This window comes from Protopterus annectens, chromosome 3.part1 (genome assembly GCF_019279795.1).
Source record: "Protopterus annectens isolate FY-2018-M chromosome 3.part1, PAN1.0, whole genome shotgun sequence".
Classification (NCBI taxonomy): domain Eukaryota; kingdom Metazoa; phylum Chordata; order Ceratodontiformes; family Protopteridae; genus Protopterus; species Protopterus annectens.
Genome location: NC_056732.1, coordinates 1,560,274,817 through 1,560,289,051, shown reverse-complemented (window position 1 = coordinate 1,560,289,051; position 14,235 = coordinate 1,560,274,817). Strand labels below are relative to the sequence as shown.

Sequence of the window (14,235 nt, the reverse complement as noted above, 5' to 3'; positions counted from 1 at the left end):
TTCTCGGACCTGTTAGACTCCAGGCATCTGTGGCAAGGTATACAATCTGTATCAGACTACAGACCCCTACCTTCTCAATGTCATGATAACACAGAGTTTCTCAATGAGCTCAACACCTACTTCAGCAGGTTCGAGAAAGGAAACAATGCAATGGCAAGGAAACTGCCCACCAGCCAAGAAGATGATGTGCTCTACTTTCACAGAGCAGATGTTCAAAGGGTGCTGCGACAGGTAAACTCAAGAAAAGCAGCTGGTCCTGACAATATTATGGGGCAGGTGCTCAGAGACTGTGCTGACCAATTAACTACTGTTCTCACTGACATATTCAACATTTGTCTGCATCAAGCCACAGTACCCAAGTGCTTCAAGAATACAACCATTATACTACTGTCCAAGAAGTCTCCACCCTGAAACTTGAATGACTACCACCCAGTAGCTCTCAGCTCCACTGTAATGAAGTGCTTTGAGAAACTGGTCAAAGGCTACTTAACATCAAGCCTTCCTGCAACATTGGACCCACTGTAATTTGCTTATAGATCCAATTACTGTATGGCAGATGCCATCTCACTGGCACTTCACTTATCCTTGGCACATCTAGAGAACAAAAACTGCTATGTCTGCATGTTATTTATTGACTTCAGCTCGGCCTTCAACACAGTCATCCTCCAACATCTGATTGGGAAACTGGTCCACCTGGATATTAGCACTCCTTTATGCAACTGGATTCTGAACTTTCTTATTGACAGACCACAAAAGGTATACGTAGGCAACAACACCTCGATGAGCATCACACTGAACAATGGAGTACCTCAAGGACGTGTCCTGAGTTCCCTGATGTTCACCATGCTGACACATGACTGCATCACTAGGTACAACGCAAGCCACATTATTAAGTTTGTGGATGATAATACAGTGGTGGGTCTCATCAGCAATGGTGATGAAAAAGTCTACAGAGAGGAGGTGAGTCAACTGATTGTCTGGTGTGGCAACAACAACCTGGCTCTCGATGTGAACAAAACAAAGGAGGTAATAGTAGACTTCAAGAAGAGATGCAAGGCTCATTCTCCACTCACAATCAAAGGAGAAACAGTGGAAAGGGTGAAGAGCACCAAGTTCCTGGGGGTGCATATCGCTGAAGGCTTGTCTTGGTCAATGAACACTAATCACATTGTAAAGAAGGTGCAACAGCATCTACACTTTCTGTGGAGTGTGAGGTGAGCAAAACTACCATCTTCAGTTCTCACAACCTTCTACAGGAGTACCATTGAAAGCATCCTGACTAGTAATCTCTCAGTGTGGTAGGGAAACTGCAGTTTCAGATCGCAAATCTCTCCAGAGGGTGGTGAAAGTGACGGAGAGAATAATCATTTCCATGCTCCCATCTATCCAGGACTTGCACTCTGCTCTGTGCCCCAGCAGAACCATGAAAATAGTCAAAAACTGCACTCAACCTGCCCATGGACTATTCTGTTGTTTATCTTCAGGCAGGAGATACTGCAGCTTGCGTTGCAAAACCACCAGATTTAATAGAAGCTTTTTTCCACAAGCCATCAGACTTCTGAACTGCGGTAATAACATACACCATGCTGGTCATCGAGGTCTGGCGTAACAACGCTAAAGTAATTCACAGACATATGCAATTAACTCTATGAAAGTCCAAGTTAACATTCTGTGCAATATGCCAAGTTAGCATTCTGTGCAATTTGAAATCTGTCTGATTCTGATATGTGCAATATATTATCTGTGCAATATTTTGGGTACCGACAAAGGCATGTAAGTGGAATAGTCTTGGTGCATGTCATTGTACTTGTTACTGCACTGCACAAATGTCTTACTGTTGTTATTTTTCAATTATCATTAATATATGTGTTATAGTTGTAGTAATATTATCAGTATATGTTGTATGCACATTGAGTTCGAAGTAAAGCAATTTCATTCAGGTGTGCTGTTGTGCACTCTGAATGACAATAAAGTTCACTTTGACTTGACTTTGAAGAAAAAAAAGCTCTTTTATGACCCTGCTGAATAATAATGTACAACACAAGCATAACATAAACATCATCTCAAATTCCTTACTAAACAGAAACTGTAGACCGTACAGATGTAGGGAATGCATTTATTCTGTGAAAAACAACACTCCTTTCCTGATCTATCATATGGCATCATGCTTGTTAATGGATATAGCAGCATGCTTGTCAACAGCTGACCTGTGCCACTGATTCCAGTTAAGGAGACAAATAGATAAGTCAGATCGGTCAGGATTTGCTTGTCATGATAATGTGGCAGCCATGCCAAGCAATAGCATTTACAGTAAAGTCAGGAATGAGCTGTTGAAGTGGGTTAAGGAGAAGGAGTCCATGGAGGTATTCGAGAGGGCACAAGACAAGTGAAGAAGAGCTGATGGATGGCAGCTTAGATAGGCTTGTTGTTTTCTTCTGCAAACAAGCAAAGAGAATGTACTGTTACAAAGGGCATTACACAGATGGTAAAAGTACAATGCAGTACATCCAGAGCCATCAATTTACCACCACATTCAGTCTACACTTGTGTAATAGGCTTAAACTGTCTGTAAAGTCATGTTGATAAGCATCCCATTAACAGACCACATGCAATGTTACACAGTGTCAAGAATAGAGTACAGGCATTAACCTGAGACTTTCCTCTGGTTATATCTCCAAGGCATGGAGAACAGCAGTTGTGGAGCCCTTGAATAAAAAATGGTCCTTTTACTGAACCTAGGTATTACAGGGCTACTGGTCTTACCAGTATTGTTTGCAAGGCAACAGAACATATTATAGCTGAATTTGTAAACAACAGTGTAGGTGACCTAAATCCCTGAATAATCACCACTTAAGCTTTGTAAAAGGCACATTATGCCTGCTGAACCTATTTGAGTTCTTTGAAAGGGTTACTGAGGCCATGAATAACCGAGCTGAACTGAGGTGGGCTTCCAACCACAACTCTGAGCTAAGATACTAGACAACTAGAGGCTTCTGAGCTTCCCAAAAATCATACATTGCCTGTTTTTTTTTTTGCTTCATTATACTATTTACTGCACTTTTTATGGTGTTCTGCTTATTTAAGACTGTATTTTAATACTATAAACTGTTGCAAAGCTTTTTTTTTTGCTATTTCCACTGTTTGCAAAGTAATTGTTGGTACTTTTCACTGTTTGCAAAGCATCTGTACTGGTTGTTCTGTTTTCCTGCCAAGCAGTGATTTGTTTGCTGTTTAATATGTTCTTTAGTTTCTCCTTGATGTTTTGCTGCTGTTTAAAGCATCTTGTAGTGTCTCACTGCTGTTTTTCTGCTATTTAAAACATTTTTTTAGTGTTTCCTGCTTAATTAATGTAGCTAGTAGCTGTAGCATAGTCCAGATACAGGTTTGCTGTTGTATTCTGAGCACATTTTCAAGCCATCTTTGATTGCAAGGGGCCCTTCAGCACCCTTGTGAGAGAAGTGTGCTGATCGGAACCTGTCTGGTGAAGAGTGATTGGTCTAGAGCTTGGAGTAAGCAGCCTCATTGGTTCTTTTGATTTTTTTAAGTTTTTTTTTTTTTTTTTTTTTTTTTTTAGCTTCTGTCATTTAAGCTCTGCCTTTAAGTTGATTTCTGCTTGTTTGCATGTGGTGCAGCACCGCATACTGCCGTGCAATTATGCACCATAGCCGGACAGATAATTTTGACAATTTTTCTCTTAGATACAACTGTAATACATTATTGTAGTCCTCATCTTTAGTACATTTCCAGTCTAAGAAGTATGGCTAGTGAGCTGTGACCTATTAAACTACCAGCCAAAAACCCCATCAGAAATACCCATGTACAGAGCACCTCCTAGATCAGTCCTAAAAGCACCCCCATTGTGATAAGTTCTTCAAATCTGGCATTATGGACAGCTGGACTACCCTAGTTTCTTCTGCAAGCCTTGTTGACTTGGCTCTCCTGAGGCAGTGTAGCAACTGCCTCATGTACACTGACAGCCCTCTACTAATAACGCGTATCTAATAGGTTCATAGGTTCATACTAGGCTATCTGCCCTGGGGCAATTATAAGCCTAGCCCGATTCTGTATGGCTTACGCCACCCCTTGATTTGAGTATACTGTGCCCTTTTTAAGGTTTAGTTTACTGTGCCTCTGTCTAATAGTAACACAGGAGTAATCCCTGGGACAAACCTACGATCCCCCATCCACCTATCGAGATTCTTCTTGAAGAGATTCAGTGAGGTGCTCTGCCTCACATGAACTGGAATTCTATTCCAGAGCGAAGGGAGCCTCTGGGTTATGAACCTGTCCCTCCAGCAAGTTCTATTTATTTCTGTGCTGAGGTTCAAGTCCCTCGAGCGTGTGGCTCTAAGGGATTTAGATTTACTGAGGTGGAGCATGTCCATTAATTCTGGATTTGACATAGCTTTGTATGTCAGGCATAGATCGCCTCAAGTAGGCGGTATGCAACTGAGTAGAGCTGGAGTTTTTTTAACCGAGCAGCATATGGCATCTGTTTGAGACCCTTGATCCTCTTGGTGAGATACTTTTGGGGTCTTTCTAATTGCTGCAGGTGTCGGGTAAGGTACATCCCAAAAGGGGCATTGTATTCTATGATGGGCCTGATGAGGGATGAATAAAGGGGCACGATTATCTCTCTTGATCTAGATGTGAAACCCTTCGTGATGAGGTAGGCTATGTAGAAGGTCTTTCTAACCACTTTGGCAATGTGGTTTTCAAAGGAAAGATTGCTATCAACTTGGGTCCCCAGGTCCCTAATAACTTTTTCTGTACTTAATGGGTTTCCGCCAATGTGGTAATTTGTGGGCACATTGTTTTTGCCAAAGGGTATGACTATACATTTTTTGGCATTTGGCTTTAAACCATGGCGCTGGCACCAGTTATCTGTCTCTGTGAGACCTTTTTGAAGGATGCTTGCTGTCAGCTGGAGAGTCGATTATGGCGCCCAGTTTGCAGTCGTCTGCAAACTTGGTGAGCCATAGTCCTCCCACGTTTGCCTGTACCTCGGAAAAGTATATACCGAACAAGAGTGGTCCCAGGACAGAACCCTGTGGGATGCCACATGTGACCGGTTTCGAGTCTGACATGGCTCCAGCAACTCTCACTCTGTGGGTTCTGTCTTTGAGCCAGTTTGCGACCCATCTTGTGACATAGGGGTTTATATTTAAGTTGGATAGCTTATCTATGATGCCCGAGTGGGGTATTGTGTCAAATGCCTTTGCAAGGTCCAGATAGGCTGTGTGGACTACCTTCCCTTCATCTATGGCTTTGGTGACTGTTTCAAAGAAGTCAACCAGGTTCAAAAGGCAGGATCTGCCCTTGACAAAGCCGAACTGGGTAGGATCTAGTGTCTGTAGGTCCCCAATGTCTTTGTTTATGAGCTCCATGATGATCCTCTCCATAGCCTTGCAGACTAAGCTAGTCAGGCTTATGGGGCGATAGTTTCCAGGGTCCGTAGAGGCTCCACCTTTGTGGAGTGGGACCACTGTTGCTGTACGCCATTCTGTGGGCACATATCCTGTAGTGAGGCTGGGATTGTATAGCTGTTTTATTTGAGGGATTAGTTCCTCTTGGAGTTCATGTAGGACGCAACCTGGGACACCATCTGGTCCCATGGAAGCAGTGTTTTTTTGCTTTGGAGAGGGCAGCCTTCACCTGAGCATCAGAGATGTTTGGGAGGCAGCCCTCTGCTGGGATAGATACTTGCTCTTTTGGGAGGGAGGGGGGTGGAGAAGTTTGCACTTAACCTGCCTGCCAGGATATTGGCGATGTCTGTGGGTTCAGTGTATTTTTTGTCGTTTAGAATCAACTCAGAACAAGTCTGGGAGTTGCATCCCAGGTTCCTAACATAACTGAAAAAAGCCTTATGATTGTCTTTGGTGTCCTGTGCAATTTTTCTCTCGAAGCTGGCCTTGGAGGATTTTATGAGGGATCGTAATTTTTTGCTAGTACTGATCAGAGATGCCTTCCCTATTAGGGATTTTGCTCTGTCATGTAGTAGCTTCCTCCTTCTGTTGTACAGTTTATTTATGGCAGGGGTCCACCAGACTGGATGCCTGCCTTTGGATGATTAGGTCTTGGTTTTGTTTGGGATAGCATGATCCATGCATTCCTGGAGATGTCCGTAGAATGCGTTTATATAGGATTCTGCAGTTTGGGCCGTAGTTTCCACTGGCCCTGGGGCCTTGAAGGATTCCACTTCGGTTTTGAGAAGTGAGAAGTTCGCTTTTGAGAAGTTTTTCACTGCGGTTTTCTGGGCTGGGGGTGGGGTCGGAATGTGGACATCCGGTGAAATTAATTTATGGTCTGATCTTACCAATGAGGGTTATACTTCTGGTGTGGAGCATAGAGTCCCCATGTAGGTAATGATCAGGTCTAGTATGTTGTCCCCTCTTGTGGGAGTGGTGACTAGTTGTTCCATAGCATTTGAGTTTATAATTTCCAGGAACCCTTGGGCTAAGGTGCTGGGGCTTGAGTAGTGCTCCCAGTCAATGTTTGGGTAGTTGAAGTCGCCCAATATAATAGTGTTCGGAGAGATCTTCATGTTCTCCAATGTTTTCAGGAAAGCTGAGTGGGATTCCTGACTTTGAGAGGGTGGTCTGTAGGATGCTATAAGCTGAAAAGCAGTCTTGCCCACTGTTAGTTGCACATGGATGGTCTCTGATACTTCGTGCAATGCCGCTAACCTGGAGGTGTGGATATCCTTGATAAATATGAAAACTCCCCCTCCTTTTGTGGTTCGGTCCGGGTTTTGGGACCGAAAAGCATGATATGAGGTATAGCCTGGTAGTGCTGGGGTACTCTCTGGAGCCTTGAACCAGGTTTCTGTCACTGCACAAATATCGATGTTCTCCATACTGAGGAGAGCTTTGAGTGCGTGCATCTTGAGGTTAAGACTTCTGGCGTTAAGCAGCATTACCCTTAGTTTCTTGTTCCTTGTGCTGTCTATGGGGGTGGGTTTGACTTTTGAGCCTTGCCTAAAAAAGGCACTATGGGGGTGGCAAGAGCCTTTGCCAATATCCGAAAGCCCAGTGGTGACAGGTGCAAGCCGTCCGTAGCGAAGCAATGTGGCTTGTCGAGCATGTCATCCCAGGCTGACAGACACTGGATCCCCTTTGAATGACACCAAAATTTTAGCCAATTGTTAAAATCGATCATTTTGTCTTTATACTGTGGCATCATTCTAGGTGAGGGTAAGATGCTGCTCAAGGTCAGGGTCATACCAGCCTGGGCTACATGATCAGAGAGCACCTATGAACCTATGAACCTACATGGAGGGTCTCTCAAAAAACTTACCGAAACACCAGAGGCCTTCAAAAGAGTGCTACAACTAACACAGTCCCACAGCACCCAAGACACATAGCAACACCAGTGTCTCACCTACCAATCCCTTAAAACGTAAGACTCAAAAACCAAATTTTCTTGTCACTGGAGGCTCCACAATGAGTCACACAAATGTCCCACTCACCAGGTTAGATAAGGAGGAAGTTACAATCAGCTGCCTGTCCAGTGCCAGGATTCATCAAATCATGCATGCACTCACGTCTCTCTACAACAAGTACCATTATGACTCTGTCATAGCTCATGTTGAAGTGAATGACCTGAGATTTACCTCACAGGACTATATGAAAAGAGATATGATTGAGCTCTCAGACTGTGTGTCTTAGGCAGGTATGTCCCTAGCCTTGAGTTGCAGATTTCCCTCACTTAGAATGATGCCACAGTATAAACAAAAAATTATTTATATCAATAATTGGCTTAGTTTTTGGTGTTATTCAAAGGGGATCCAGTTTGTCAGCCTAGGATGACATGGTCGACAAACCTCACTGCTTTGCCAGAGATGGTTTGCACCCAGCACCACTAGGCTTTCAGCTGCTGGCAAAGGCTCTTGCCTCCCCCATAGTGCCTGTTTTAGGCAAGTTCTCAAAAACAAAATTGCCGATGTGAAAACCGCCAGCCATAACAAAATAAGGGTTATGCTGCTAAATGCTAGGAGGTTAAACCAAAAACTGCACACCCTGGAAGTACGTCTTTCACTGAGGATGTATATGTCTCTGCAGTCACAGGAACCTAGTTCAAGGCCTCAGAGAGTACCGCGGCCTTGCAAGGCTACAATGCCTTCCACACCTTCAGACTGCGAAGCAAATGCGTGAGAACCAAAGGAAGCAGTGTTTCTGTCTATATTAGAGATAAATTCACCTCCTGACTAGTTAGACTGGACAACTCACTGGAGTTACCCCAAGTTCAGATTACTGTGGGTGTAAGACACCCATTTAATTCATAGTTAGCTATAGATCCCCCTCCATGAATCATGATGCGCACGAGGCCTACTTGACCAAACTGAAGTCAATCCAAATATTGTCAAACACTCTGGTCATGGGAGATTTCAGTTATCCCACCAACAACTGGGAAACCTACTCTAGCCCTAACTCACTAGTGCAAAAGTTCTTTGACTTTGTTAACTCAAGTGCCCTGGAACAAATTGTTCAAACCCCAACAAGAGGAACAAATATACTAGAGCTGATCCTCACTAATATGACAAACAGATGCACCACTGCAACTGTCGGACTTTCATTAGTTAAATCTGAACACAAATCAGTCACTTTCAAACTGGCACTCATCTGTTCACCCGATTCCAGGTTCCCACAATACCTCCTTTTGAAGTTTGAGCCAGGGCTTTAGCGGACTGCTACAATACAAATTTAGAGCTTTTATGACAATGCTTATGAGCCAGAAACATTTACAACTCTTTCCCCCTCTTCTTTACAAAAGCTAATCGATAATGGCTGCTCCCAGACCTACCATCTCCAGGCCTACTCAGCACAGTGAGGGAGCTGTTCAATGATGTAACAGCTCATTTACATTTTCCTTATTTTTCTTAAAATAAGCCAGCTGGTTAACCATTGCTGTGCCAGTGTCCTCTATTAAAACATATGCATTTAATTCAGATACCGTAATACATGTACATTTCTCTTCATTTCAGCAGGGTGCACTATTGATACATTTTAACACAATTAACACAAGCAGAGCTCACAAATATGTTTTCAGCATAAGCATCTGTACAAATCAGCTTGATATACAAATGAAGTATAATTTTTTTACAAAATTCCTGCTAGCTGTGCAGGCACAAGTCATACATCACTCCCTTACTTCTCACTGGCATGGCCACCTCCTATCGTCACACCATCACACCAGTATTAATAAGATAGTTTTCTTAGAGATTGGCAAAGCAAAATAATACAACTTTTCTGAATAGTATGGATAATTTAAGGGCAATAAAGGTGACAGATATCCAGCTATGGGTGGGGAGGAGGGTGTGTGCATAAAATAAACAAACATGGAACAGTTCTGGACTGCACTTCCACTCTTGGTCTAGGGATACTGAACATTATGTGATGTGGCAGCATATTGATTTCTATGGAAAATGAGTGGCTACTGCATGATGGTTCAGAGACAAGGATAGCTCTCAGGGCTTTATGTGCATTTTGCAAAGTTGTTACAACCTTGCACTATCTTGTTTTCTTAGGCAAATTTTCTCCATGGGGTTTCAGTTCCATCGGGACAACTCCTAAGAAAATAAATTTTCTAAGCAAGTGACAGTGCAAGCATCTCCTTCATAATAATGTATGACTTCATCTTTGAGGAAAGTGAAGCACCATGGCTCAAGAATCATGGATCAGTGACTTACATGTGTCATCAAAACCAGAGATGGTAAGAGATAAAGGAAGGGTCCATTTCTAATGAGCAGGGCCAGCCTCCAATTCTGTGCTTTGACCAGGAAAGGACTCAAGGATATTTCTGTTTTACTGATTTTCTTCCTGATTCCTTAAGCTCTGAAGACAAATATGAAGCATCCTTAATGAATCTTGCATTTTTCCCTAGCAAAATTCTCTCTGACAAGTATCCCAAATAATCATAAACAGTACTTCAGTTATATGAATTGACTAGCTACCTAATGAAGCAAGGATACCAGATGATGCATTTTCCAGTTTGAAAAAATGGCTTTCACTTCACCTTACCCATCAGGACTTCTAGTTGCACATTTTGCCTAGAGGAGCCCATATCATGTTGTACATTCAGTGACTCCAGGAATGGAATAAGAATTCTTAGCTTGTTCTGTGACTGATGATTGCACAAGACGTAACTATTGCAGCCATATAGGTAAGGAAAAATGTGTCTCCATACCCCTGTAACTCACAAAAATATGCTGGTTGTAGTGGCAAAACCAAAACACTGAAATGTAAACTGATGTTGATTGTTTACTAGAAATCTCAAAACAATCTTAAGATGCTTGATTACTGGAAGGTGCTTGTATGCATTTTACAAATTTAGAGTGATTACCCATGCTCTTCAGAGAGTAGTGGAATGGAAGGATTGTATGGTGACCATCTTGAACTTCTTCACCTGAAAGTGTTTATTGAATGTGGATCAGTTTTGAAACAGCTTCTACTGACCCTATGTTTGAGAGCAAACAAGAGCATGGATTTTTAATCTGAGTATTTATAAGAACATAAAGGCAGACTAGCAGAAAGGAGGACAGGAAGAGGAATTTTCGAGCTGAAAGAGCAGTATAGAGATTAGCCCTTGTCTTTGACAGCAGAAAAAGAGTCATCCCCAAAAAAATTCTGAGTCTTTGTCTGCTGTCCCTTTCTTGGGATTTGGATCTAGGCAACTGTCTGCTCACCAAAGGCTTCTCTGACTGCAGAGGTGAAGGTCTCTGTAGAGTAACTTGTCAAATTCTCCTAACTTTCCTCTTGTATTTTAGGTTATAAATAAGTGTATTTCATGGCAGGAACTTGAACATGGATTTAGAAAAACTGTCAAGAGAAAGTAATGGCATCAGAAAGTTTTCAAATCCAGCCTTTTTTCTCTGTCTATGGGGGTACCTTCACAGCCTTCATGGAAAGGAAGAAGCTTCCTGCACCTTGAACTTAAAATAATCAGCTATGAGGTCATGGCACCATGGAAAACATACAATTTGCATTGGTAGATACAGATGCTGCACATATGATCCTACATTGCATTATTTGCTATATAGATATTATTTTGAATTAAATTATAATCAGAATGCACTTTTGTGACCTACGCAGCCTTGGCTATTAATACCAGTGATGCCTAAGATTTTGTTGGGACTAACTGCTGAGTCTGAAAGCTTTTTGATAAAATTAGTTTTCTAAACCATGCAGTAAAAAAAATGCTACCTTACAAATTGTGTTAAAAATCTTACAAATGGTGAGTTATTGAGGAGAAACTCATCTTTATTAGTGGTGTTATTTTCAGAATTTCAGAAGCTTAGTCATATAGAAAAAAAATACATACTTACATAAAATTACTTGTTGCTCCTACAGTATGTTTCAAAAATTGTTTATGCAGTTAAGTTTTGTTATGATACCCTACAAGTTGTTTGTGTGCACTTTATTTCAGATTTTGCTGCAGAAATATGGAAATGTTGCTTGTCATCATCATCACCCCCTTTATCCAATTTCCACATGGGGTTGGAGTGTTGCATCAACAGTCACCGCATCTCTCAATTTAAAGCCACTCTCTTACCTGCTTTGACAGTCTTATCTGGCTGTTGTAGGTCTTGACTCACATAATCCATCTCTTGGCAGGACGTCCCCGTCTACTTGTACCTTCTTCTGATTTCTCCTAAATCTTATTTACCAAGTCCTCTACTGCTTTTTGACATATGTGACCAAATGCACATTACCTGTCCTTCATGACCTTGCATACAACTAGGGCTACTTTGACTTCTGCTCTGATAGCCTCATTGCTTCATCTCTCCCACAATGTGCATCGTACTACCCATCTCAAGTACTTCTCACACCATCATCTCAAGCTTCCTTGACTACTCTGCCTTCACTGGCCATGTTTCTGTGTTATACAAAGCACTGGCCACACCACTTTTTTTTTTTTTTTTTGTATTATCACTTTTCAAGTTTTTGGCATACTTCTGACATACACTACCCCTGATATTTTGCACTGGTTGTCAGCAACTCCCATGATTCTACAGGTACTTGAAGATGTTAACCTGCTCCTCTGTCTTCCTTTCTCAGTGTTCAGCTTCCTCTGATTTCCACTGTTTGCTGTTATTTTCTGTACTCATTCAGTTTCATTCCTTGTGTCTTCTGTTTTTCATTCCACTCCCTGAATATTTGCTGAAGTTCTTGTTCAGAGCCTGCATGTAGTGCCACATTGTCTGTGTGAAGCAGCTTTCTTGATCTTTCCACTCTTGACGCAATTCCTAATGTAGTCCACCACCAGTATGAACAGGAGTGGTCTCAGAGCTAAATCCTGATGCACACCTGCTCCCTCTGCAATCCCTTCTTCGAGTCCAAACCTGTTCACATTTGTATCATTGGAGCATTGCACTTAACCTACACTAATTCTGTGAAAGTTTCTGAGATTTTGAGCTATCCCATGACTGCTTAAATCAGCTTTCTTGGGAAATTGTCCTAAGCCTTCTCCAAGTTTAGGGATGCCTATTTGGAGTCTTTGGTCATCTCTTGACTTCCTATCCACTATCGTATGTTTTTAATAATATTTGTTCTCAAAGCAGCAACTATATGCCAAGTATCAATGCTAATGTTGTTTACCGTCATGAGAGGTTTGAGATGACAACATATAGATGCATATGCCTAATACCATATTCATGAAATTCATACAGATAATGCATTTGTTGATATTAATAACTACATCTTTAAATAGCAGGCCAACAGGATTACCTGAAAATTTCACAAAAAATGTAACTGTTAATATCAGTGGCAAAATCAGGAATTCAAGATGTGATACATTTGAAGAAAGAGCTGACAGAAAGGAAAAAATAACAGGCACTGATGTAGCAGTGCTTCAAATACAGAGTCAAAAGGCAGGCCATTATTATTTTTTCTTCAGAGGCCTCATGCAGAGCTGTATGCATTTCAATATAGACAACACATATTCCTTTGAGTGACCTTTATGTGGACTGTGGTTTCTATTTAAAAGACTCAGACTCGCTGCACAGTGTTACTCTTGCCCTGATAACATTATTCGAATTATTTAGAACCACGGTCAACCATTTTGGCGGGGTAAGTCCTGAAGGACACAAGGAGTTCAAGGAGTTAACATTAAGTTACAAGTGAACTGCATATTTTTTAAAAGTTTAGTATTCTATACTAATAATATTTTTGTAGCAAAATCCATACCAAAGTCCATGGCTCATAAGCATTATTCCTTAGATTCCATGCTCCATCCCTGCTTTCAATAAAGAAAGTTGCTGCTTTGCATCAAGTTACAGGGGTTATAGAATGGTTTTCAGATTTCTTTCACTTTATCTTTCCATACCTCTTAACATCTGTACTACATGCAGATATAAAGATTATGCTAATGTTATATCCCTTAAAGTTTCTTTAATCTAATGTGTCTACTTGGATACTGTAATGCCAATGAGTCTGCCCAACCACGCAGCCATTCTGTACCCTACACAAGTTTAGCACAAGTTTATCTAATCATTAAGGCAGTCCACAATGCAGTCAGCTTTATATTCTGAAATTCATTATTATATTATGCCAAATGTTGACATAATGATTATTTTGTGCATTCTTTTACAGGGAGAAGTACTGGTAGAAGAACCAGGCAACTGCTGTCCAGTTTGCAGGAAAGAAGTACCTGGTAAGTAAAATACTACATCTGGTTAACTGACAACGGATTATCAATTCACTACACACTCCATTTTGGTGACAGTTGTGAAGTTGAGGGATGACATTACTTGCTTTAATCTTAGTGCAGTGGTGTACTCTGGCAGTGTCATGGATTGCGCACAACTCTGTATAGTCTTAGGGGATCTAGCCCCAAAATTCTTGCTGTACTGCAAGTGCTAATGACTTAGTAGCATGTGAAATAGTTACATAGAATTATGCATTCCCTTCAAAAATGCATCACTACAAAGGCCAAGGCATGACGGCAAAAGAAAGAGGATGCTGCTATGGGACCAGGGATGTGCCAAGAAGCTGGGTACTTGGTGGTGTGGGATTTATACATGAAATGAAGTAAATATCTAGATACAGATGTAGCTACTGATAATACCATAAACTGAAAAGTAGGATGCTTAGCTTAGGCTACATTATATCATATTAACACTGCACATATACTTCTAGTCTCCCTTAATGCTCATGGGCAGTATTACATTCCAGAATGTTTCACAGCAACTAACTTTTGATCTTTCCAAAGTATACATACACACATATATATATATAT

The 14,235-nt window shown here is 41.4% G+C and overlaps 1 protein-coding gene across 1 annotated transcript in view; it reads left to right on the top strand.

Moving 5' to 3' along the window:
* The window catches only part of LOC122797804 (SCO-spondin-like), a 4,708,783-nt gene that overhangs the window by 4,506,560 nt on the left and 187,988 nt on the right, over positions 1-14,235 (top strand). The window contains exon 109 of the mRNA XM_044066325.1: positions 13,590-13,650. Within this exon, the coding sequence (XP_043922260.1) occupies positions 13,590-13,650 (61 nt within the window). The remainder of the gene's footprint in view (positions 1-13,589; positions 13,651-14,235) is intronic.